This window comes from Desmodus rotundus, chromosome 10 (assembly GCF_022682495.2).
Source record: "Desmodus rotundus isolate HL8 chromosome 10, HLdesRot8A.1, whole genome shotgun sequence".
Lineage (NCBI taxonomy): Eukaryota > Metazoa > Chordata > Mammalia > Chiroptera > Phyllostomidae > Desmodus > Desmodus rotundus.
Window position 1 is genome coordinate 25790750 of NC_071396.1, and position 21963 is coordinate 25812712.

The 21963-nt window shown below is 51.3% G+C and overlaps 1 protein-coding gene across 4 annotated transcripts in view; it reads left to right on the forward strand.

Annotated features, from left to right (window-relative positions):
• The window catches only part of ATP10A (ATPase phospholipid transporting 10A (putative)), a 96678-nt gene that overhangs the window by 36079 nt on the left and 38636 nt on the right, over positions 1 to 21963 (forward strand). For all 4 annotated transcript variants that reach the window (XM_053913254.2, XM_053913256.2, XM_053913255.2 and 1 more), the window contains exons 2-3: positions 3744 to 3948; positions 21096 to 21181. In XM_053913254.2, coding sequence (XP_053769229.1) covers positions 3744 to 3948; positions 21096 to 21181 — 291 coding nt within the window. The remainder of the gene's footprint in view (positions 1 to 3743; positions 3949 to 21095; positions 21182 to 21963) is intronic.

Here is a 21963-nt window from a genome sequence, read left to right on the forward strand (position 1 = left end):
TCCTCCAGGCTCTTGGTGGGACTCAGTTCCAGGGGTGGTCAGACCGCGACCCGGTGCTCCTGTTGGCTGAAGGCCAGAGGCCACTCTGGGCTCCTAGCCCTGGCCACATGGCCCCTCCTCTGCCCTCTGACACTTCCTGTGTGTGACTTCCTGCCTGTGTCCTTAGGCCCCGATTTATGGGGCTGCTGTGGCTCTGTCAGGCCCACCCGGTGGTCTCCCTGCTCCTTAGCTCCTAGTGCACTGGTTGGTCACCTTAGTCCTGCTGCAGGAGTGACCCCCACTGTGCCCAGCCCCCACCTCACTCAGGGCTGGGGATCTCGGGCCATCTCAGAATCAGCCACCACTTGGGGTGGCACCTGTCCTGGAAGGAATATCACGTGGGCAAACTGAACAGTGCTCCTTCCTAACATTTCTGTGAACAAGCCCATAGTATCCAGGACCAGGACGATTTTAAACCTGACAATAAATAACACAACCTGGGCGTCTCAGGAGAAGCCTGCGGATCCTGCAGGAGGCCGGCGTCCCCCCGGGTGGGGCTAGAACTCGACAGGCCTCAAGGTGACCCTGGAGACTGCCCCATGGAGAGAAGAGTCCCCTGTCCTGTCCACCCTGAAGTGTATTCTCAGAGACCCAAGGAGACGGCACGCGCTCAAATCACTGGAGTATGGAAACCGAGAGACGACTGGGACCGGGAGGCCGCATCAGTGTTGTATCGGTAGGGTTTAGTCCTGTCTTCAGTCCCACCTTTCTCCGTGCCCCCGGCGGGCAGGGAGAGTGTGGGGCCTGCCAGGCACCATGACCCTCGGCCCCCCCTCCCTCGGCTGCCACCATTCTCTCTGGAGCCGCTCCTTCCAGCCGGACCTGTATGAAATGAAGTCCAAGGTCGAGGTGCCGGAGGGCTGGTGTCTCTCGAGATCTCTGTCTCCAGCCTGCGGTCGTCACATGGTCTTCCCTCCACAGCCGCCTTCCTGGGGCCTTTGCCTCCTCTTCAAAGGACACCAGTCCCACTGGGAGAGGGCCCCCCCACCACTCCCTTCTGTAAAGTCCCTCCATCCAAATGCAGGGAACAAATGCATTTTCTGGGGGAACAATAAATAGAATGCCCTCCCATATAACATATGCTATATGTAATATATACTATATTTAATAATTGTATTGGTATAACTAGTATATATAATCACAAAATATTTTTATCAACATATGCTATTTATAACTTACGTAGAATTATTATAGGTTACATATAATACTGTATAACCTGTATTGTATATATGTACCGTATTTTGCTGTGTATAACGTGCACTCTTTACCCAACTGTTTGAGGGAAAAAATAAGGATGTGCATTATATGTGGGAGTACTAATTCCGCATCTGCCTTCTATGATGCATAAATACCGTAAATTTGTTACCGGGCCATAAAGTTGTATTGTCCCTGGTATCTGCTCTTGTGTGGTTTGTAATTATTTGCTCCATAAAATTTCTTGTACCATAACATATTCAAAAATAAAGGCTAAAATTCCTTCATGATACAAAAAGCAAGTGTCCAAATTTAAATGCATGAAAACTGAATTAAAAAATTAAAACGAAAGGGTTTTTTTTTTCCTGGACGTTTGGGCCAAAATGTGGGTGCACCTGATACACAGAAAAATACGGTACCTATGTAACAGTGTGTGTATAATAGAGTATGTGAGATACACATGACACACTTAATAGAATAAATATTAATCTCACCTAATAAAAACAAATAAGAGAGAGGCAAGCGGGGTCGCTGTAGCGATGGGTGTGGGGCCCAGACCCGCGCAGAGTGGTGGGGGGCGATGCGGGGGGGTTACCTGTGGAATCTGTGATCTCTTCAGGCCACAACAGGGTTCCATCTTGTCCTTTCCCAAGTGATCCCTGAACCTGGGTCTCCGAGGGCCCAGCGTCTGTAGGCATCCCTGCGAGCTGTGGGTCTTTTCACAGGCTCCAGGCCTCACTCAGTGCCAAATACAGAACTTTCCGCTGCCTGCACTTCCTGCTGCTCCCCTGCGTCCTCACCCACGCTGTCCCCAGAGCCTCCTCAACTGTCACTTGAGGTCTCTAGGCGAATCCGGATCTGTGGAGGGGTCTCTTTGGGGCTGCAATGCCTGCACCAAAGTTAACTTTAAAAACACGCTCTGATTAGCATGGCTCACTGGGTTGGGCGTCTCTCACAAAGCGAAAGGTCGTCGCCAGCTGAATTCCTAGTCAGGGCATATGCCTGCGTTGTGGGTTCCATCCCCAGTTGGAGCATGTCCGAGAAGCAACCAATCGATGATGTTTCCCTCCCTCCCTTCCCCTGTCTCTAAAAGTCAATACATAAAATCTTTTTTAAAATGGAAGCTGAAGGGTCAGGGGAGCTAATGTTTCAACACTGCAGGCCACTGGGAAGCGCCCCTATTTTCGGTGAGTTCCAACAGTGGCATGCAGTTGACACAGGCAGTGCCGGGTGTCTCTCCTCTGTCCCTATCATCACCTCCCTCTGCCTGTCCCCGCACCCATCGGGTCCACCGGTCTCCTGGCAGCTCCTGACACACCCAAGCCTGTCCAGCTCACGCTCAGAGTGCCCACTGCCCTCCTCTGTGACGAACGGTGATTTAGCTTCAGGCAACTTCGGACTATTTCCGGTGGGCACCCAACCAATGGTCAGGAGAAGACTAAGGAGCTGTTGTTTCCAATGTTACAAGGTCAAGGTCTGACCTTCAGAAAAGGGAACACGGCTGAGCGTCCACGGTGGAGACGTAGGGCTGTGCCTTATCTCAGAGCTAGGTGACCTCAGGCGGGAGCCTGACCGGACTTTGTCGCAGCTGGAAAGCACCCTTCCAGGACACCCGACCTTGAGGGGCATGTCGGGTTGGCCTGGGGAAGAATGTTTCTGTGCTCACACTGGGGGCCTAATTCTGCAGCCCCCACGGGGTGCTGCCACCTAGTGCTTTGGTCTTGCCTTGTATTGATCTCTGAGGACAGAGTCACATCCAATTTACCTTTGGTGGCCCTGGCAACCGGAGCCTGCTTTGCGTGTTATTAATTGGTGGATCTTGAATTAGGGGAATACAAGAAAATAGAGGCTTAAAATAGAAGGGGATACTACTTCTCTCTCAGCATCTGCGGCAGCAGCTGCTGAGGAGCCTTTAGGAGTTTGCCCGGGTTCCCTCAAACCCACAGCGTGGGATAAACAGGTGTATGAAACTGACTTGGTCCCTGAGACCCAAACTCACTGCCTGAATTTGGGTTCTTAGGAACTTTGTTTTATGGAGTGGGGACCGGACCGGTTAGAAGGTGGTGGTTGGAGTGAAATGTTTTTCGTTGCATTATTTTTTCCTCAACAGTATCACCCAGGGGATTTTTTTAAACTTTATTTATGAATGTTTAGAGAGAGAAAAAGAAAGAAAAAAGCAGCGATTTGTTGTTCCACTCATTCATGCATTTATCCGTTGCTTTTTGTACGTGCCCTGACCAGGGATTGAACCCACGACCTTAGCGTATCAGGATAACGCTCTAACCAATAATCAACCTCGTGTCTCCGTGGATTTGCCTATTCCTGTTATTTCATGTAAATGGAGTCATACTACTCGTGGCCTCTGTGCATGTTCTGTTTAAAACACTTTCTATTATGGAAATGTTCAACGTACCAGGAAGTGGTCAGAATTGTTCAGTGAGCTTCACGTGCCCACCAGTCTCGGCCATTCGGCCTCCTGCCGGCTGTGCTAATGACCGTGTCCTCCGCAGGGAAGAAAAGCAGTACGTGAGCCGATTCTGGAAGGACCTCCGCGTGGGCGACTTTGTGCGCCTCCGCTGCAACGAGATCATCCCCGCGGACATTCTCCTGCTGTCCTCCAGTGACCCCGATGGGCTCTGCCACATCGAGACCGCCAACCTGGACGGGGAGACCAATCTGAAGCGGCGGCAGGTGGTCCGTGGCTTCTCTGAGCTCGTAAGTGACCCCGGGCCCCCGGGAATCCCAGGCACCGAGGCCACGAGCTGGCCCTCAGGGCCCCAGAGCTCCTGCACCCCTTCCATTAGGCCGAGCTGCTTTTCCTAGGTGACAAAGGTGGGACCGAGGGTCTGAGAGGACCCCTGACATGCCCGAGCCCTTGACTGAGCTGTGGCTATGGGGAACGGGACTCCATTTATTTTTTTTTTAATCTTCACCCAAGGATGATTTTTTTAGTTGATTTTAGAGAGAGAGGATGGGATTGAGAGAGAAACATCCATATGTAAAGAGAAACATCAATCAGTTGCCTACCGTACACGCCCCAAACAGGAATCGAACCAGTGACCTTTTCAGTGTACAGGACTGATGCTCCAACCACCTGAGCCACCTGGCCAGGGCAGGACTCGGTTTTTATGATTCCGATTTCCACTGTGCACCTTTTGATTTTCTCAGACCTGTGTTTGGAGTCCCTTTAAAGTTGCCAGGAACACTGTGACCCGCTGGCTGCTGGCGCTGACCCAGCTGTTGCCCGCAAACAGCCTGTTCCCAGCACGCCGCGGCTCCTCCAGGGCGTTCCTGGCCTCAGCATCCCTGAGTTCCATGACAGAGGAGCGTCAACCACAGCCCCGACGCACACACCCTGTGCAGCGTGATGAAGAAGGGAAGCAGGCTCTGACCACCTGCACTCCCCAGCCGCCTTTCAGCCGGAAACTCGAACCCTTGTCAGGGTTTCTAACCACCTGTCCCTGCCCTGCCCCTCGCCAGGTCTGTGCAGGGTGCAAGGGAGCAAACTCCAGTAGCGTGGCCCTTGGGGATCCAGCAGTGTCTGGAAGGGATGTGGGCTGGTCCTCATGGTTGCTCCCAACTCCTTCTCTGTCCTGACTCCTCAGTCCACACGGAAGGAAGCTTTAAGAAATGCCCAAGGGTCAGGGCACACACCTGGGCTGCAGGTTTGGTCCCCTGTCAGGGCACGTACTGGATGTCGATGTTTCTGTCCCTCTCTCTCTCATTCTCCTCTTCACTGGCTCTAAAATCAATTTAAGAAAACATATATATATATCCCAGGGCAAGGATTAAAAAAAGAAGAAATGCCTGAGACCATGGGCTTTTGTGGTTCAGAAAAGATGTGACTGGGGAGGGTCTTCCAATGTCACCTGCTGTGTATCAATCAGTGCTACCCATTAGGGGTGTCCTCCCTCTGCTGTGGAGCCTCTGAGCTCCCACAGGGGAGCCGGGCCTGGAGACAGGACACTGCTGGCATTTGGGGTGAGCGGTTCGTTTGGCAGGAGTGTTGGGGGGCTAGCACCCCTGCCTGTCCGGGTACCTTGCCCCGGGTGTCCGTGACGGCCAGCATGTCCCACCTGTGGGGCTCTCCCAGCCTTGGCCCCTGGGATGTCTCAGCTGTCACTCATCTGCCTCTGTCTGGCCATGTGCTTGGACTCACGGCCAGCTTCTGGCTTATGCCCCTGTGCCTCACTCACTTCCACCACAATTCCCTCATTTTAACCTTCTTTGGCGCTAAGTATATGCTTGTGAGCTTCCTCAAATCTTTCTTGGAATGAGGCAAATCATGCCAAAAGTCAAAGTGTGTTTTTTTTCAATGGGACAACTCTCCCCCTAGATTAGGGAAGCTGGTGAAGTGTTGGTTAGGGACCCTCAAGGCCAAGTGCAGGCGGTTTCCAGCTTCCCCGTTGATGTGCTCCAGGGTCTGGTAATGAACGTGGCCTGCTGTTCACTGCCCTCTCCGCCCCCCAGCCCACCTGCCACATGGCCTTCTAAGGTCAGCCTCACGCCCCGGTTCACCGGGAGTGTCCCAGAACAAACAGCGGCCACACGTCAAAGCTCAGTGGCGCTGTATACCAACGCAGTTTGGAAGTTGCACGTACAACATTCACGGATAGCTGCAGACCGACACCTCCTGCGATGTCAAGAAGTAGATGGAGTTGAGCTGTCAAAATGGCCAAAATTAACATCCAAAGCAATTCGGATTTCAAAAGATAAATTCTTAGCACCCATAGTCTTCAGTATGCACACCCATTCTATAGTCTGTTATTGGTCTATTTTTTCACTTTGCTTTTTCCTCTTTCTCTAAATGTCTAAAGACATCGGTATAGTACCCCTTCACATATTGTTCTGAAATGTGTTGTTGTTATTATTTTATTAAATACATGAACCACCCCAGGGGAAATAAAAAGATGCTCCGGCTTCCAGAAGCCCAGCGATTGGAAGGCCAGGGCTCTGCCCCTCTGCGCACACAGCGTGGGGTCAGCTGGTGTCCCCGGCAGGGGCAGAGCCACCCCGGTGACACTCAGAGCCCCATGTGGCCACTGTGATGAGTGGGGGCGCCTGGGGGGACTTCGGCATGATTTGCACAACTGAGGAGACAACTAAGGGCGGCCTCAGCATTAATGGGGGGACTGGGTGCGTCCCTCCGGGTCCGGTGGGAAGGAGAAACCACCCATGATGCATCCAGGGTGAGTGATCTGACGAACTCTGGGGGGGGCGGGGGGGCTGGGCAGTAAGAAGTAAAGGGGCTGAGCTAGCCCCAAGGGTGCAGTGCTCCCCGCCACAACTGACTCTGTGTCCACGGCAGGGCAGAGAAGCTACAGCCAGAAGTGGGCCCTGAGGGGCGCGGGGAAGCCACCCACAGGGAGGTGCCAGGCGGGGGAACCTGGGAGATGTCAGGGCCAACTGCTGGCCACCAGGTACTGCTGGAGCCAGCCCTAGGGATGCCACCCTCTGTGTGTGACCTTGGCTGCTGCCGTGGACAGAGGCCGGGGTGGATCAGGGTTCTACAAGCCCTGGAGAAAATTGAGGGAGTAAAGAATAAAGCCACATACCCCTCTGCTGGAAGGGCAGCCCCTTCCTCCAGCCGCGTCCCTCTAGCGCCCTCTGCTGACAAGGTACAACATAACTGCTCTTTCCACCTCCTCTCCTGACCAGCCTGTTCGCTTAGGGAATGATGCTGAGAAACAAACCAAGCACCCGGCCCCGGAGGAAGGGGTGGGGATGGGGGGTGGGGGTGGGGGGTGGGGATGGAGGGTGGTGGGGAGCTTCTGGAAGGAGGGGCAGAGTCATATTGTGAAGTCCAGGATGGGGAAGGCTTGGGTGCAACCTACTGAAGGCAGTCACACAGGTCAGAACTGATTGATGTTTCTCTCTTCCCCCTCCCCACTTCCTCTGTCTCTAAAACCTCGATAAACATTTGAAAAGTTGGAGCTGAACGCCAGACATGCAACTATCACAGTAATAACTCATGGGTGTCCACACTGCGTCATGCCTCACATCTGCAGTAGCACAAACATTTAAAAACACTCTATGTATTTCTGTATACAGATCTTGGAGGTCAACATTTTCACACCCTTGTAGAGATGAGAAACAGAGAAAGTGAAGTGAGGAGATTCGGCCCAGGTGTCCTGCCCACCCCCCTTGTCCCCTGAATCAGGGCAGATGCAGGAGCCAGTTCCGGGTTCAGCCACCTCCTCAGGTGGCATCGGTGGGGGGTGAGGGGGGGTGTCCTTCAGCATCCGGGTCTTCTGTGTGACACCAGGCATGCTCTTGGATGCACAGCCTTGCGTGTGAGGCTGCATGTGTTTAGCCCCGACGTGGGTGAAGAAGTTTCTAGTTCATCTGTAACAGCTGGGCAGTCATTTCTGCAGAATTAGGAGCTTTCTAGGTGGCTAATTTTACTTTTAAATCATTTTTTCCCAAGAGACTCATTTTTGTGATTTTTTTTTCATTCTTTTAACCACTGTGTGTTGAATACCTACTGTGCTTCAGATGCAGTTCTGGGCACCGTATTGATGAAAACAGGCAAGCACCGTGGGGCCCCCTGTGTGGGGCGCGGACGACCCGTGTAAATAAGTTAGGCAGAAGGTGGACGGGTCATAGATGCTGAGGAGTAAACAGTAAAGCAGAAGCAGGAATGTGAAATGCCAGGTGGGTGTTGGTATTTCAGATGGGGGTGGGGCAGGTAGACCTCCCTGGAAACAGCCAGAGTCCAGACCCGAGGCCCTGAAAGCCAGTCGGGAGTCCAGGAGGTAACTTCTGTGTTGGTTAATTTGCTGACCAAAAATGACCCTCCAGGCCTTGGCTGGGTAAGCACAGGTGTCCCGATACACCAAGGTTGCAGGTTCGATCCCCAGTCAGGGCACATGCAAGAAGTTACCAATGAATGCATCAGTAAGTGGAACAACAAATCGATGTCTCTCCGTCTTTCTTTCTCTCTCTCTCACAATCAATAAAGTTTTTAAAAAGTCCCTCCAGTTTCTCTCTTGGATGGACCTTTGGGATTAGTGCCCACACCCCAGCGACAGACACCCACAGGGCCATCTGCTCCTCGTTGGTGAGGTTTGCAGGAAGAGCTGCCACCACGAGGCTGCCAAAGCCAGCTGTTCCCAGGCCGTGTGGGCGTGTGCACGCTTGTGCGTGCGTGCCTGCTGCACACTCCTGCTGAGGAAGAAGGACCAGACTCGCCAAACTCAAGGGGCTCGCAGCCTGGGGTGCTCTGTTCAAACACAAGGTGTGGGGGGTCCCACGGTGATTTTACTTCTTTGCAGCAAAGAAAGGAGATAGGATTCACATCCAAAGCTCTGCCCCGCTAGGAAGGGAGGCTTAAGCTGCAGCTTAGATACACTATTCAGTCAATTACATGTTGAATTCTTCTTTGCAGTAGGCTGCACTTCCTCCTTGAGTTCCTGTCAGGCTCATCCTCTTCCCAGCTGGTCTGCAAAATACTGGGCTACATCTTCACATTTCTAACAAGACTCGTGTGGAATCTCTCCTGGGCCGGAAGGAGTCTGAGAAGCCTTTTTCTCAAAGATGTAGCCAGGGTCCAGACCTGCACCAACTCTGAGACTTCACGTCTGCTCACACAGACATTTTTAAACACATTTTAATTGGTTTTAGAGAGAGGAGAAGGGAGGGAGAAAGAGAGGGCGAGAAGCATGGATGTGAGAGAGAAACATCGATTGATTGCCTGTGGTATGCATCCTGACCGGGCACCAAACCTGCAACCCAAGCCTGTGCCCTGACTGGGGATTGAACCTGTGACCTTTCGCTTTGCGGGTGGACACCCAACCCACTGAACCACACTAGTCAGGGGTGTGCAGACGGTTTACCGCATTCCAGCCAGGCGATCGGGGAAATGACAAAGCACAATTTCCTTTATGAGGGAGTGGCGGTCCTCCCCCCAAGTTACTTGATAGAATTCAAGGAGCTCAGAAAAACAACTTTAACATTTCAACGATGTAGGAGGAAAAAAAATACTATTTTTTTTGTTTCTACCTGCCCACACTCCCGACGTGATCTCTACCACTGGAAAAACGGGAGGTGAAAAAGTAACAGCCTGCAAGATCATTCTTTTTCCTTAAGCTTTTCAGGTTGTTAGTCTTTAATTAAATTAGCTACCTTCTCTGCTGCGGAATGGAGGGAGGAAACCATTTATCATCCAACTGCCAAACAAGGACAGCTGGTGGGTCTGTTCATTGGAACCGCCTCTCTCGAGCCTGCACAGAAATATCACGGTTTTCTTGGACGGGTTGAAGCTGGGTCCCGAAAGCCCCCATCCTTTATACGGTGGAGCATTTTCATTGTCAGATTTCGCAACCACTTACTTCTGTAGCAGGATACGAAATGTGAAACAGGAAAGACTGGGAGAAAGAAAACGCCTTGGAGGATACTCTGTTTAGAGAAAAATTTTAATTTCAGCAGGCGCGGACGGATGTCCAGCAATTGGTTGGTTAGGTGATGTGCTTGTAATATCAGCTGTGTTCACTTCCTGGGGATGCGATTTTTGGTTGTATAATACAATTTTTTTTGTTTGTTTCTAATCCTAGTGGCTTTGCCAGATTCTTTTCGTTGAGCCTATGGAATTGCCAATAAATGCCGTGGTCCTTCTGCAATCAGCTCGATGCCACGAACTTGGTAATACCAGGCTAGCCCGAAGCATTTATCCAAAAATATTTTATTACGGGATATGAAAACTTGAAAACGCTTTCTGTGAGTTTCACTTCACGTAGTTCGTGTGGCTGAAAGTGTTTTTTTTTTTCCTATTTGTGGTGGTGTACAATGGGAAATGCTATTTTCCTTTGTATTTTCATTGTTAAAAACAAAGAACTTACTCAACTTCCAATTTTTCCAAATGTCGTTGAATTGCATTACCAACTACAAAGGGTGTGAGTCTCTGAATTTACCAGCAGGAAGCGTCGACAATGAGAAATCTCCAGGCGACCCTGTTCCTCTCAACAATTGCATACGTGGGCGTTTATGTTCCCAAATTCAAGGGGTTCACCATTTGGGGTGCAGTATTTAAGAACGAGACCACCGAGCTGTGGGTGTCGCAGGTAGTTTTATTTACTCGAGGACCAGGCAAATAAACAAGATGTAGTTTCACACCCAAAGCTCCTTCTCTGGGACTGAAAGGGACCACAGCTTATATGTACAATTTGGTCAATGACATAGTGATTTCTCTCTGGAGTTTGCTACACTTACCATCCTTCTCATCCTGTTTACAGCTGAGTCTGCATCCTGTTTACTGCTGAGTCTGCAAAATGCTGTGCTACATTGTAACATTTAGCAAGAATGGCCCAGACTTGGAGACCCCGGCCTCTCTAACACTGGTGTGTTGCAGGCACGTGGGTGTAAGAAGTATGGGTGAGAAGCAAAATGAAAGCCAAAGCAAGTGATGCTGCTTTAGGAAGTTCTCTGGCTCTGTCATCTTTACATGTAGGAGAGGTGACGAGGCTTCCCTGGGCTAAGACACACTGCTCCAGAACCTGAGGTGCAAGGGGACGTCTGGGGGATCAGGAACCTTCCATCTGGTTACCAAGCACCTACTGTGCACCTCGTGCGCTAGGTGACAGGTGGCCCAGTCTGTGCTCAGGGGACCGAGGGACACTTGACTCCACGACGGGGTGTCTGTGCCTGGTGTTTCATCCCACCTGTCTTGTGAGCAGAGCCCACCCCCACGAGAAAGTGTCCCCACAGCCACGTCACGAGGCCAGGAGCCACACCCATGTCCACGGCATTTGAATTCTTTGAGGTTCCCTCACCTGGTTTCTGAATTCTTGAGTCTGTTTCCCCGTTGTACCCAGAAGGACTAAGGAGGTTATCTGACGCTTTCAGTTTGCATGTGTTCCCGCCACGAGGGCAGAGAAGTCCGTGTGCATGTTTGCACACTCGTCCTATTCACCAAAGCCAGACCTCACAGGGGGAGCTGCCTGTAGGGGAAGCAAACGTCAGTAAACACTCTTAACAGGAGTGTGCATGAAACCATGCTGTCCGGCAGTTCTACACTTTAACCCCAAATTAGGTTAAAACTGTACTGAGCCTTGGCCAGGTGGCTCAGTTGCTTGGAGTGTGGTCCAGTGCACCAAAAGGTGGAAGGTTCGATTCCTGGTCAGGGCACCTACAGGAGGCAACAGCTTGATGTTTCTCTCTCTCTCTCAAATCGGTAAACATATCCTCAGGTGAGGGTTTAAAAGAAAACAAACCTGTATTGGAATAAGTTCAGGGCCTTTTCACCGTGGCGAAGGAATAATCCACATGGTGAAAAGTGCAGAGGAAGTGACCGAAGGGGCCGATGGGAGTTTTCGCCCAACCGAGATCAGACTGGGAGCAAACTGCTCTAGTTTGTTGGTTTTCAGTGGAGTTCTTTCCCAGATCTGTCTGTCCGAGTGCCTTCCACTCCCCACTCCCCACTCCCCGCTATAGAAGGGGGGTCATTGCCAGGGAGGACAGGCCTTCCCGTGGGTTCCAGAGAGTTCCAGAGAGCAGACGTGTAGGCGCACCTCGGCGGGGTTTTGTCAGTCAAGAATCGGGCCAGAGCTCAAACACCGTTCTCTGTCACTTACATGCACACCAGACTCCCCCAAACAAAATCATCTATCTGTGACTCTTGTGTCTTTGAGGAAAAAAGGGTAAAAATCCTTCTCACTCATCCGTGAGGACCGACTTTTCGACAGGCGCACCTGCTGCCCCTGGCTGAAAACAGGAGCCCTTCCGCTGGGGTGATGACGGAGACCAGCTTCAAAGGACTCTGGGTTTACGTTTGTTTTGGATGGAACTTCAAATGGCTGGTGTGCTCGTCCGGCCTTTATCCGGCGCTCTGGAGCCTTGAGTGCCCGGCAGGAAGTGTGTGAGGACGGACCTTGTGAGAGTTCTGTCTCCACCTCGGCCCTGTGAGACCAGTGTGGCCCGTGAGAACCCGCTCTCGTGTTCGAGGGTCGGCCTTTCTGGGTGGCGGGTGCAGAGACCGCTTTGGTGCAGGGCTGGGTTTTTAGCTGAGATTGGTGTGTAGGTCTCAGGCATCCAGACTGGAGGCTCAGGGTAGGGGGTGAAGATGGGGGTGTCAACCAATGGGGAGCCTTCATTCATGCCTGGTCTTCTTTTAAATATTTTCCTTACCCGAGGACACTTTTTTTTTCCATTGCTCTTAGAGAGAGAGGGAGGGAGGGAGAGGAATATCGATGTGAGAGAGAAACAAGGTTGCCTCTTGCATGCGCCCAGACTGGGGCTCAACCCCAAAACCTAGGTATGTGCCCTGACCGGGAATCGAACCTGCAGTCTTTCAGGGCGACACTCCAGCCCACTGAGCCACCCGGCCAGGGTGAGCGTTCCTGCATGCTGTGCACCCTTGTAACAGGCTGCCTGGAAATGACACCCTGACGGCAGATCTGGGGACCTAGAACCTGGGGCAGGCGGGGGTCCTGTGTCAGTGTTGAGAAAGCACATTGCCCTCTTGGTATAAATAATGGGACCTCCCACACACACCAAGGTGGGGGGATGAAGGGGCCTGGGAGAGGCATGCTGCCTCCAGTCGGCTAGGCTTCCTGCTGCATTGGCCGGGGCCAGTCCCATGCCTCTGGGTCCTACTGTCTTTATCTCTGTCCCCTGGATGAGAAAGTAGTGCTGCTGCAAAGCTTGAGGGAAAATTAAGAATGGTTCCGGGCCCTGAGTAGTGTGGCTCAGTGGGTTGGGCGTCGTCCTGCAAAGCAGAAGTTTGAGGGTTCAATTACCGGTCAGGGCGCATGCCTGGGTTGTGGGTTTGTTCCCTGGTCGTGGGCCCGTGTGACAACACATGTTCCTCACTCACATCCATATTTCTCTCCTTCTCTTTCTGTCTCCCATCCCTTCTCTCTAAAAATAAATAAAGAAAAACATTTAAAATACCTAAGAATGGTTCCCATGCGCAGTAAGAGACAGTTCTGTATTCCGTGGCCCGTGGGCCTGCCACCCACGCGCTGGCGTGTAGGATGATCGCGGCTCATCAGTTGTCACCGTTCAGGAGACAAGCCGATGCGAAATTGATGATCTAGGATTAAAAAGACGCCGAGTCCCCGTGGAAGTAATTTATTTCAAGAATTCCCTGCACAAGCGTCAGCTTGTAAAAGCAAAGCCCTTCCACTGGGCAGATTAATTTTGCTCGAGAAGGAACTCAGCACAGGTGGAGGTGTCCTTATTTTCCTGCAGAAATAAGTTTCTCATCTCCTAAGGTGAAAATAGCTGCGGGGAGGTCAGGTGACAGCCAGCTCCCTAAAGGATGGGCAATTCTTTATGCGGTTGTTTTTAGCTGTTCTGTAAGAATTGTTTTAAAAAATGAAGACTTGGGGAAAATTAGTGTCACGAGGAAAGGAGAAAAAAAAAAGCTTGCTAGTCCATTATCAGGTGCCAACTTTACCCAGCCTTTTATTATTTTAAACCGTCTAGTGGAGTTCTGGCTGGGTTGCTCAGTGGGTTGGAGTGTCATCCCATACACCAAAAGTTCATAGGTTTGATTCCTGGTCAGGGCACATACCTGGATTGAGGGTTCAATCCCCCGTTGGGGCACATACAGGAGGCAGCTGATCAATGTTTCTCTCTCTCTCTCTCCCCCCGTTCTAAAATCAATAAAACATATCCCCTGGTGAAGATTGAAACAATTTAAACTGCATCAAGGAGATGTAATTGATAGACAATAAGCTGTGCGTATTTTAACGGGACAATTTGATGAGTTTCGACATAGCTACCCCACACCCCTAAGCTTGTAAGCCCTCTCTCCCACCGTCCTTGGGTCCTCAGACAACCACTGACCATTTTTGGTCACTGTAGATAATTTTGGATTTTTGTAGAAGTTTCTAGAAATGGAATCCTACAATACGGTATTTAGGCGTTTTATTTTTTGTTTTGTTTTGTTTGTTTTGGTCTGGCTTCTTTCAGTACAAATAGTTTGAGACTCATCCAAATTGTTACCTGTATCAATAGTTTGTTTCTTTTTATTGCTGGTACGAATCCGTTATTACAGATTTTACCCCAGCTGTATGCCTTGTGATACATTCAGCTATTGGGAGACATTCGGTTTGTCGAATGGTTTTTTTTGGCTGTTAAAAATAAAGGCGCCGGGGAAATTCATGTATAGGTCCTTGTATGCAAATTAGCTTTCGTTTCTCTCGGAGAAGCAAAAAAAATTCCCTGGGAATATAATGGCTGGATTATATTATGGTTTCTGTTTAACTTTCTGAGAAACTGCCACCTGCCGTCCAAAGTGGCCGCACCATTCTGCATCCCCGTGGCTTCTTGTCCGGGAGAGACCTAGCCGCCCCACCATGGGGGTCCCTGGGAACAAGGAAGGGGCTTTTCTACACCTTTTAAACTTCACCAGGGAACGCCGGGCAGCGTACTCACCAGCAGAGGCTGAGAGCCCACCGCCCAGTCCGCCCTCACTCGGTGCTTTCTCTGTTACCGGGGTCCGCAGACGGGTACGTGGAGGTCAACCTCTCTGGTTGACCGTGAACTTCCCTGATGACCAGCGATATGGAACGTGACCTTCCTTTAACTTCCTTGAGATTTCCTGTACTGTTTTCTTATCTTTAAGAGGGACTCGGAGCTCCTCAATTTCATCTTTTAATATATTTAACATGGGCGGATAGCTCTTAATATCCCTGACAGCCAGCCGTATCTCAACAGGTTTTGGATACATAGAATATTTAACAGTATTTAGGTAAATGTACGGTCCTCACTGCTCAGGTGACTGTTGCCTTCCACTAGTTGAAATTTCCTCATTTGGAATTGCATTCCCTAACTTCAAAGCAAATGGTTACAATGTTCGTATTGCTAGTTCTGGGGTTGGGTTGAATTCTGTCTTCCTCCATCTGTTTTGTGTTATTTGCTTGATGGCCCAGGATGCCGCCACTGTTTGTAAATGTGCGTGCTGCACGCAGAGGGCTGCGGGGGCCGCAGGGGCTGAGTGCGGTGAGTCCGTATACCTGTGAGGCTGGGTTTGTTAGCACAGAAGTTGGGTGTGCCTTCCTGGCTTTTCGACTGTTCTCCAGGTCATTCCCCAAGCAAGCACAAGAGCGCCTGGGCTGACCTCTTCGCTCCCCATTCTCCACCCTGATTCTCTTCTCACACCAGCCGTCTGCCTCTCTCCTGCGTGGGTGCCATGGGACCCTTATCATAAATGCACCTGAGGCTCGAGTTCCTTCCATGCACCTGGTAGGAAGGCATCGCCGTTTCCCTCAGTGATTTCCGAGACGTGACAGGTTTGCCCCCACAGCCCTGTCTTTGTTCGGGGCCACTGAGCCGCCCACAGTGGTGGAGGAGGGACGACGTGGCCCGTGGCCATGAACCAGACAGGCTGGCGCGGAACCTGGCGGCTGCTGCAACTTAGCTCAGTGCTGTGGACAGTTGGCACCATGTTGCATTAGGTCCAAGTCCTTTTAAGAGGCTATTTTCAAGACCAGCTCTCACTTAGGTTTTGAAGTCATTTTTCTGTAAAACAGCTCTTACTGCCTGGCACCTGAATGCACAAGCCAGTCCTCAGATTCTCTCAAACATCCGATCAAAGAGAACGGGGGGGGGGGGGGGGGGGGGGGGCGGCGGCGGCCAGCGGGCAGTCACACCACCCTCCAAGGCAGCGCCAAGCACTGGGCGCCCAGAGGGAAGGAACAGTGTTTGATTTTGCGAATTCAAGCTCAAACCCTGCAGTCTGAGCCTTTGAATTGTTTTGCCATCATCCGAACTAAAGGTTTGAGGCTTTTTGGCTGAAACAGCAAGAAGGCAGGGGAACAAAGGATGAGAAAGCAGGGAAAGGGAGGGGGAGCCGGCTTTTTCCTTTTCAGGTCTGATTTCACGAGAGCAAGGCTGGCTTTTCTGCCATCAATCAGCGAGAGGTCTGCTTGATCTCTGATGATGCCTGTTCTTAGGATGGGCAAGTGTGCCATTAGGAAGATAAGGCAGCAACCAAACACACTCTGCTCAGTTTCCCCTCTGATCTGTCAAAGGCGTGGAGCCTCCAGATGCCTCCCTCAAGTCCCGCCGGGGCCCCCGACGCCCATCCCGTGGTCTCTGACACACCGTCCCCCTGGAAATGGTGATGGCATCAGAGGTGGCCATCCAGTGGTTTGTCCTAGCCTGCTGTGGGCTAAGTAATACACCTACTTACTTACTTAATACAACCGCACCTACTGCAACTGTAGATTAAAGAGTTAAGACTTAAGTGTCTTTTGTAACCACTTCTCTTCTAGGTCTGTTTGCACAGGGCACAAACTCCCAGTGTACCACTGCATCCAAGGAACCGACTGGAGAAAAGATACTTTTGACTTACGGCTTCTTGCACTTAAGTGTAGCGGTCTCCCATCACCAGTACCAAAGTACCTGCAGTGCCATTTGGGTTTTTATTTATCTAATAAATACTCTGAGCCAGTGTCCTTCCCATTCAGGTTAACTAATCAAAAGTATCGGTTTGGCGACGCGGTCTTTGCAGTAAGTAAGTAACTGCACGCGTCTGTTCACAGAGTACTACCCTGTCTGCTAAATGCTTTGCCTAAGATGAGTCAGATATTGTTCACTCTTTGTCAATAAAGGAGCAGCTAGATCAGACGCTAGGAGGAAATCATTGTATTGTGCCACCAGGTAGGATGTGCTTACCTGGTAAATGAGGAACTGTGCCTTCTGGAACATCAGAGAAGCCCTCGTGGCCCGGTGGCAGTCCCATCTGCCCCAGCAGTGGTGAGGGGCACGCAGCAAGTGGGAGGTCTGGGTGCCCCCGAGATCCCAGCCTGGAGCTCTGGGACCACTCCTTGGGACACAGGAGATTATGGGGAAATGAGCATCCCTCAGCCCTGGGGTGTCCATGCCCCAGGCTCCGGGCTGGTCTCCGGGAACCGGAGGTCTAGTGCAGAGCGGCGGGGTCGCTGTGGCCAGAAATGGGTTTGTGAGGGCCGTGCAATCTCAGGGCAGCGGTGGCCCCTACCTGTCCCACCTAGGCCAGGGGCTGTCACGACCTGACGTGCAGGGGACGATTGGCCAGGTGGACTGGGGTTGGGGAGGGGAGCAAAGGAAGCGGGTGGGAAAGTGCTCGCCTCTCTGTGGCTGCCCACGTGGCCAGAATCGTGCTGGGAGCTGGGTGGAAACGCACCTCCCAAGACGATCCGCCTCCCGGGGGCCAGTGTGTGGCGGGGCGATGACGCTGGGCTGCAGGTGGAGGGAACTCCGAGTCCCCTGTGACCTGGAACGCCTTGACAGGTGAGGAAAAGGGCATTTTCAGATGCGGGGGCCAGCGGGGTGTGGTGTTGGGGGAGGAAGGAGCGTGCAAGTTTCCCTGTTGTGTCTCGGGTGACGGCAGCACCATTGGGCTTCATGCCTTCTCTCACCGGGGCCCGGGGATGTGGTCCCAACCTCGCCGTGGAGGGGTTATCTCGTCTGCAAAGCAACGTACACGGTTTTATTTCGCTTTTTTCATGATTCAAAAAACAATGGGGTCTGCGTTAATGGGTTGTCAGTGCCCTTTCAGACATCGCTGCATCGGTGCTTCTGTCTGGGGGATGGAGGAGGCCCGCTTGTGATTTTAGTGAACACGTGCTAGTAATTCAGGTGATGCTAAAGTGAAAGGCGAGGCTGGTCACAGCATCTTCCCTATGATTCATTCAGACTTTCATTCAGAGACCAGCCTGGGCACCGCGGAATCACACACCGCGCCTGCACGCAAACCTGTTCTACCTGTTCCCCCTGGAGGGTATGCCGAGCGTGGACGTGGCGGAGCTGGGCATCCTTGGAGGGAGGAAGGACGCGGCATCCGCTGGGGACCACTCAGCTCACAGTTCTCTGGGCTGCTGCATTTTCTAGCGGAAGTGCAAGTTCAAGGGTAGGGCCGGGGGCTCTCCAGGGTGTCCCCACCTGGCCTCTTCCTTCCTGCCCGTCGTCACACTTCATCCAGGGAAGCTGGAGAAGCATTTGGAGTAGAGCCGCGGAGAGGGTGAGCATTTTAGTGCCGGGGACATGCCTGCTCTGCAGTGGGGGACATCCCAGCTCTGCGTCATTGGCCAGTGTTGCTCTGCATGCCATGGAATTGTGGGTTCACAGGGCTCCGCAGACCTGGGAGATTCAAGTTCAAGTGCCCCCGCTTCACCATTTTGGGTGACCATGCTAACCGCACACCCACAGACATTGCCGAAAGTGGGAGGGGTACTGACAGTCCAGCCAGGATGCACCGACTTGTTCCGGGAAACATGAACACCTTAAGATGTTTTTAAGTTTCTCTGGAAATTTCCGTAGAATCAATTTTCCACTTTCTGGCTTATTAAACATAGCGTCCTCTTTTCCTGTTAATGCAGGATCGTCTCCGTGAGTGAAGGCAGGAAGCTGAAAAACATTTTTCCCAAGTGCAACCTTCTATTCTTCACAGAAATAACCCCCTAGCTACGCAGGTACCTGTGGTCCCGCAGCATCTGCTTCCCCAGGGATAACTGGAGATAAGTAATAACTTATGGGAGTCAGATGTTGAAACACATTCCTAGCACAGGCTCTCATTTCTTGGGCCCTGACCCGTGTGGCTCATTTGGTTGGGCATCGTCCTGCAAAGCAAAAGGTCTCAGGTTCTATTCCCGGTCAGGACACATGCCTGGGTTGCAGGTTCGGTCCTCTGTTGCGGAGCATATGAGAGGCAACGGATCGATGTTTCTCTCTCACGTTGATGTTTCTCTTCTTCTCTTTCTCCCTCCTTCCCCCTCTCTCGAGCTACACGATGCCCAGTAGCCAAAGAAAACCTGTTTCTTGTCTCTAACATCTTTTCTGCAGCACGATGAGTTATTACTATAAATAATTAGTGGTAACTGGTATATAGGTAACTTATTTCTAGAAGAAATAGAGGGAAGTGGAATAACTAGTTAAATCTCGGGATTTGAGAAACAAATATAATATTATATTCCCCAATATAAATTCTTATTTATCTTCATTACGGTGAGTCACTGGTATAGGTACACACTTGTGCTTCTATGATTACATTACTCAGGGTGGTAAAAGGGAAAAAAAGGAATTACTGACTCAGGAGCCACCTTGCGTTTGTGCTGGGAGCTGCTGGGATTCTGGGCTGTGTTCTGCTTGGTGATTAATCACTTTCCTCACAGCCGGGTCTCCGTGTGTGTTTAGAACGGCTTTCTTTCGCTTGATTTTTTTGTTGTGGTAAAGTGTGCATACGTTTTAACCATTTTTAAGCTCTAGGGTTCTGTGGTGTTGATTTCACTGGTGTACAGCCATCGCCGCCATCCTCTCCAGAACTTCTTTGTCTTCCCCAACTGTGTATCTGTGGAAAAGTAAAGGGAGCTGGCCCTGGCCGGTGTGGCTCAGTTGGTTGGAGCATCATTCCATACACCAAAGGGTTGCAGGTTCGATTTCCAGTCAGGGCACGTGCCTGGGTTATAGGTTTAGTCCCCAGTCGGGGGCTCGTACAAGAGGCAACCGATCGATGTCTCTCTCACCTCGATGTTTCTCTCACATTGACGTTTCTTTCCCTCTCTCTCCAGGCAATAACCATGTCCTCAGGTGAGGGTAAAAAATAAAATAAAATAAAATCCATGCAGTTAGCATGCTCAGAGTAGAAGGCTGCACTGGACCCTCTTGCTGTGTCCAGGCTACGGGAGGCAGGGTTGGCCGTTGGGTAACAAAGTCCTGACCTTGACCTTGAAGCCGGTTTAGAATGCAGCAGACAGGGAGCCGAGCAGACGGACGGCTATCTAAACCTATTTCATACGTGGGGGTGTTGTTATTCCATTGCCAAGTAAGTCAGAAACAACTGATACGGTTAGGATTTTCTCATTCAAAAGGCGTGCCCCAGCTGGGAAGGCCTTTTAAATTAAAAAAAAACTCAGAGGTGGCTGCTGTGTCCGTTGCTCGGGCTCCCATAACAAAACCCCTCAGACCCGGGGGGCGCTTAACCCTCAAACGCCTCCCCCGTGCCAGAGGAGGCGGCCGAAGCCAGGCGTCCCGGGCACGGACCCACGTCCCTGAGGCACGTGGTTGTTGGTTGCACATCGCAGCCCGCGCGGCGCTCCAGTTCCAGAGACAGCATGTCCTACCGCTTCTGAGCCATACGCGTTACATTTTTCTCAGAACGAATAAACTGAGATGGATTGTTTTTCCGGCTCCCCTCCTTGTCTGCCAAGAACAGTTCTACTGTGCTCTGGAGCTTGCCTTGTTCACGGCCATCCTGGACGTGCTGTCCGCCCTGCAGACAGCAGCCAGCTGGCTTCAGGGTCGCCCACACAGCTTGCAGTAGACACAGGGCAGCTCCAAGCAAAGCCTCGCTGTGGGAAGAGCCAGGGAGGCCACAGCAGTCCAAGGAGAGAGGAGCGGATGGCTAATCAAAATTCAAGAAGAGCCGCCCTGGCTAGATGGCTCAGTTGGTTGGAGCATCATCCGAGCACCAAAGGGTTGTGGGTTCAAACCCTGGTCGGGACACGTATAAGAGACGACTGACAAAGGTTTCTTTCTCACATCGGTGCTTCTCTTTCTCTATCTCCTCTTTTCTCTCTCTTTCCCTTTCCCTCTCTCTAAAATCAATAAAACATATCCTCGGGCGAGAATTAAAAACAAAATAAAATAGGCCCTGGCTGATGTGGCTCAGTGGATTGATCGTGGGCCTGCAAACCACAGGGTCGCTGGTTCAATTCCCTGTCAGGGCACATGCCGAGGTTGCAGGCCAGGTCCCCAGTAGGGGGCGCTCAAGAGGCAACCAATCTACGTATCTCTCGAACATTGATGCTTTTCTCTCTCTTTCTCCCTCCTTTTCCCTCTCTCTAAGAACTAAATAAAATATTTTTAAAAACGAAGGTGCCCTGGGACAGAGCACTCTGAACCCTGATTTCTGTAACGTGCCCGTGCTGTCATTTCAGGTCTCCGAGTTCAACCCTTTGACCTTCACCAGCGTCATCGAGTGTGAGAAGCCAAACAACGACCTGAGTAGGTTCCGTGGTTGCATGTGAGTATCCTCCGTCGGCCTGCGCTTGACCTCCCGTTTGACAGACGCTACACAGAGTCCGCAGTTGACCTTGAACAACGCGGGGTTAGGGGCCCTGACCACCACCACGTAACCAAAAGCCCGCATATAACTTTGACTCCCCCAAAACTTAAGCAGTAATGGCCAGCTGTTGACCTTACCGATAACATAAACAGCAGGTCGACACATATGTTGTATGTTATATGTGTTGTGATACTGCATTCTTATAATAAAGTAAGCTGGAGAAAAGCAATGCTGTAAGAAAATCATACAGACGAGAAAATAAATTTACGGTATTTATTGAAAAAAACCCATGAATAAGTGAAGTCACACATTTCCAGTCCGTGTTGTTCAAGAGTCACCTGTTTACACACACACAGAGCTCTAAAACAAGCATTTACTATTCTTCGCCATGTTCATAGCCCTTTAGGAATGTTGCCCAGCACCTGCGCATCTTGGTGGCTTACAGGACTAGTTGGTAAGATTGTGTCCACAGTAGAAACTTACCAAATGCCTGCAGTGAGAAGGCTTCACTGGCTTCACTCCCTCTGCAGCCCTGGGAAGGGGCAGGGGCGGGGAGGGCCGGGCGGACCACGTAGGGGCCCCATGAGTGGAAACACAGGGGCCAGACTTGAGGAGCCTGAGTGGAAGTTCATTCATTCATTTATTCATCCATCCATCCACACAGTCATTGAATAAGCATTTATTGAGCACCTACCGTGTGCTCGGCTCTGTTCAAAGCTCCGAAGGATAACGGAGTGGAC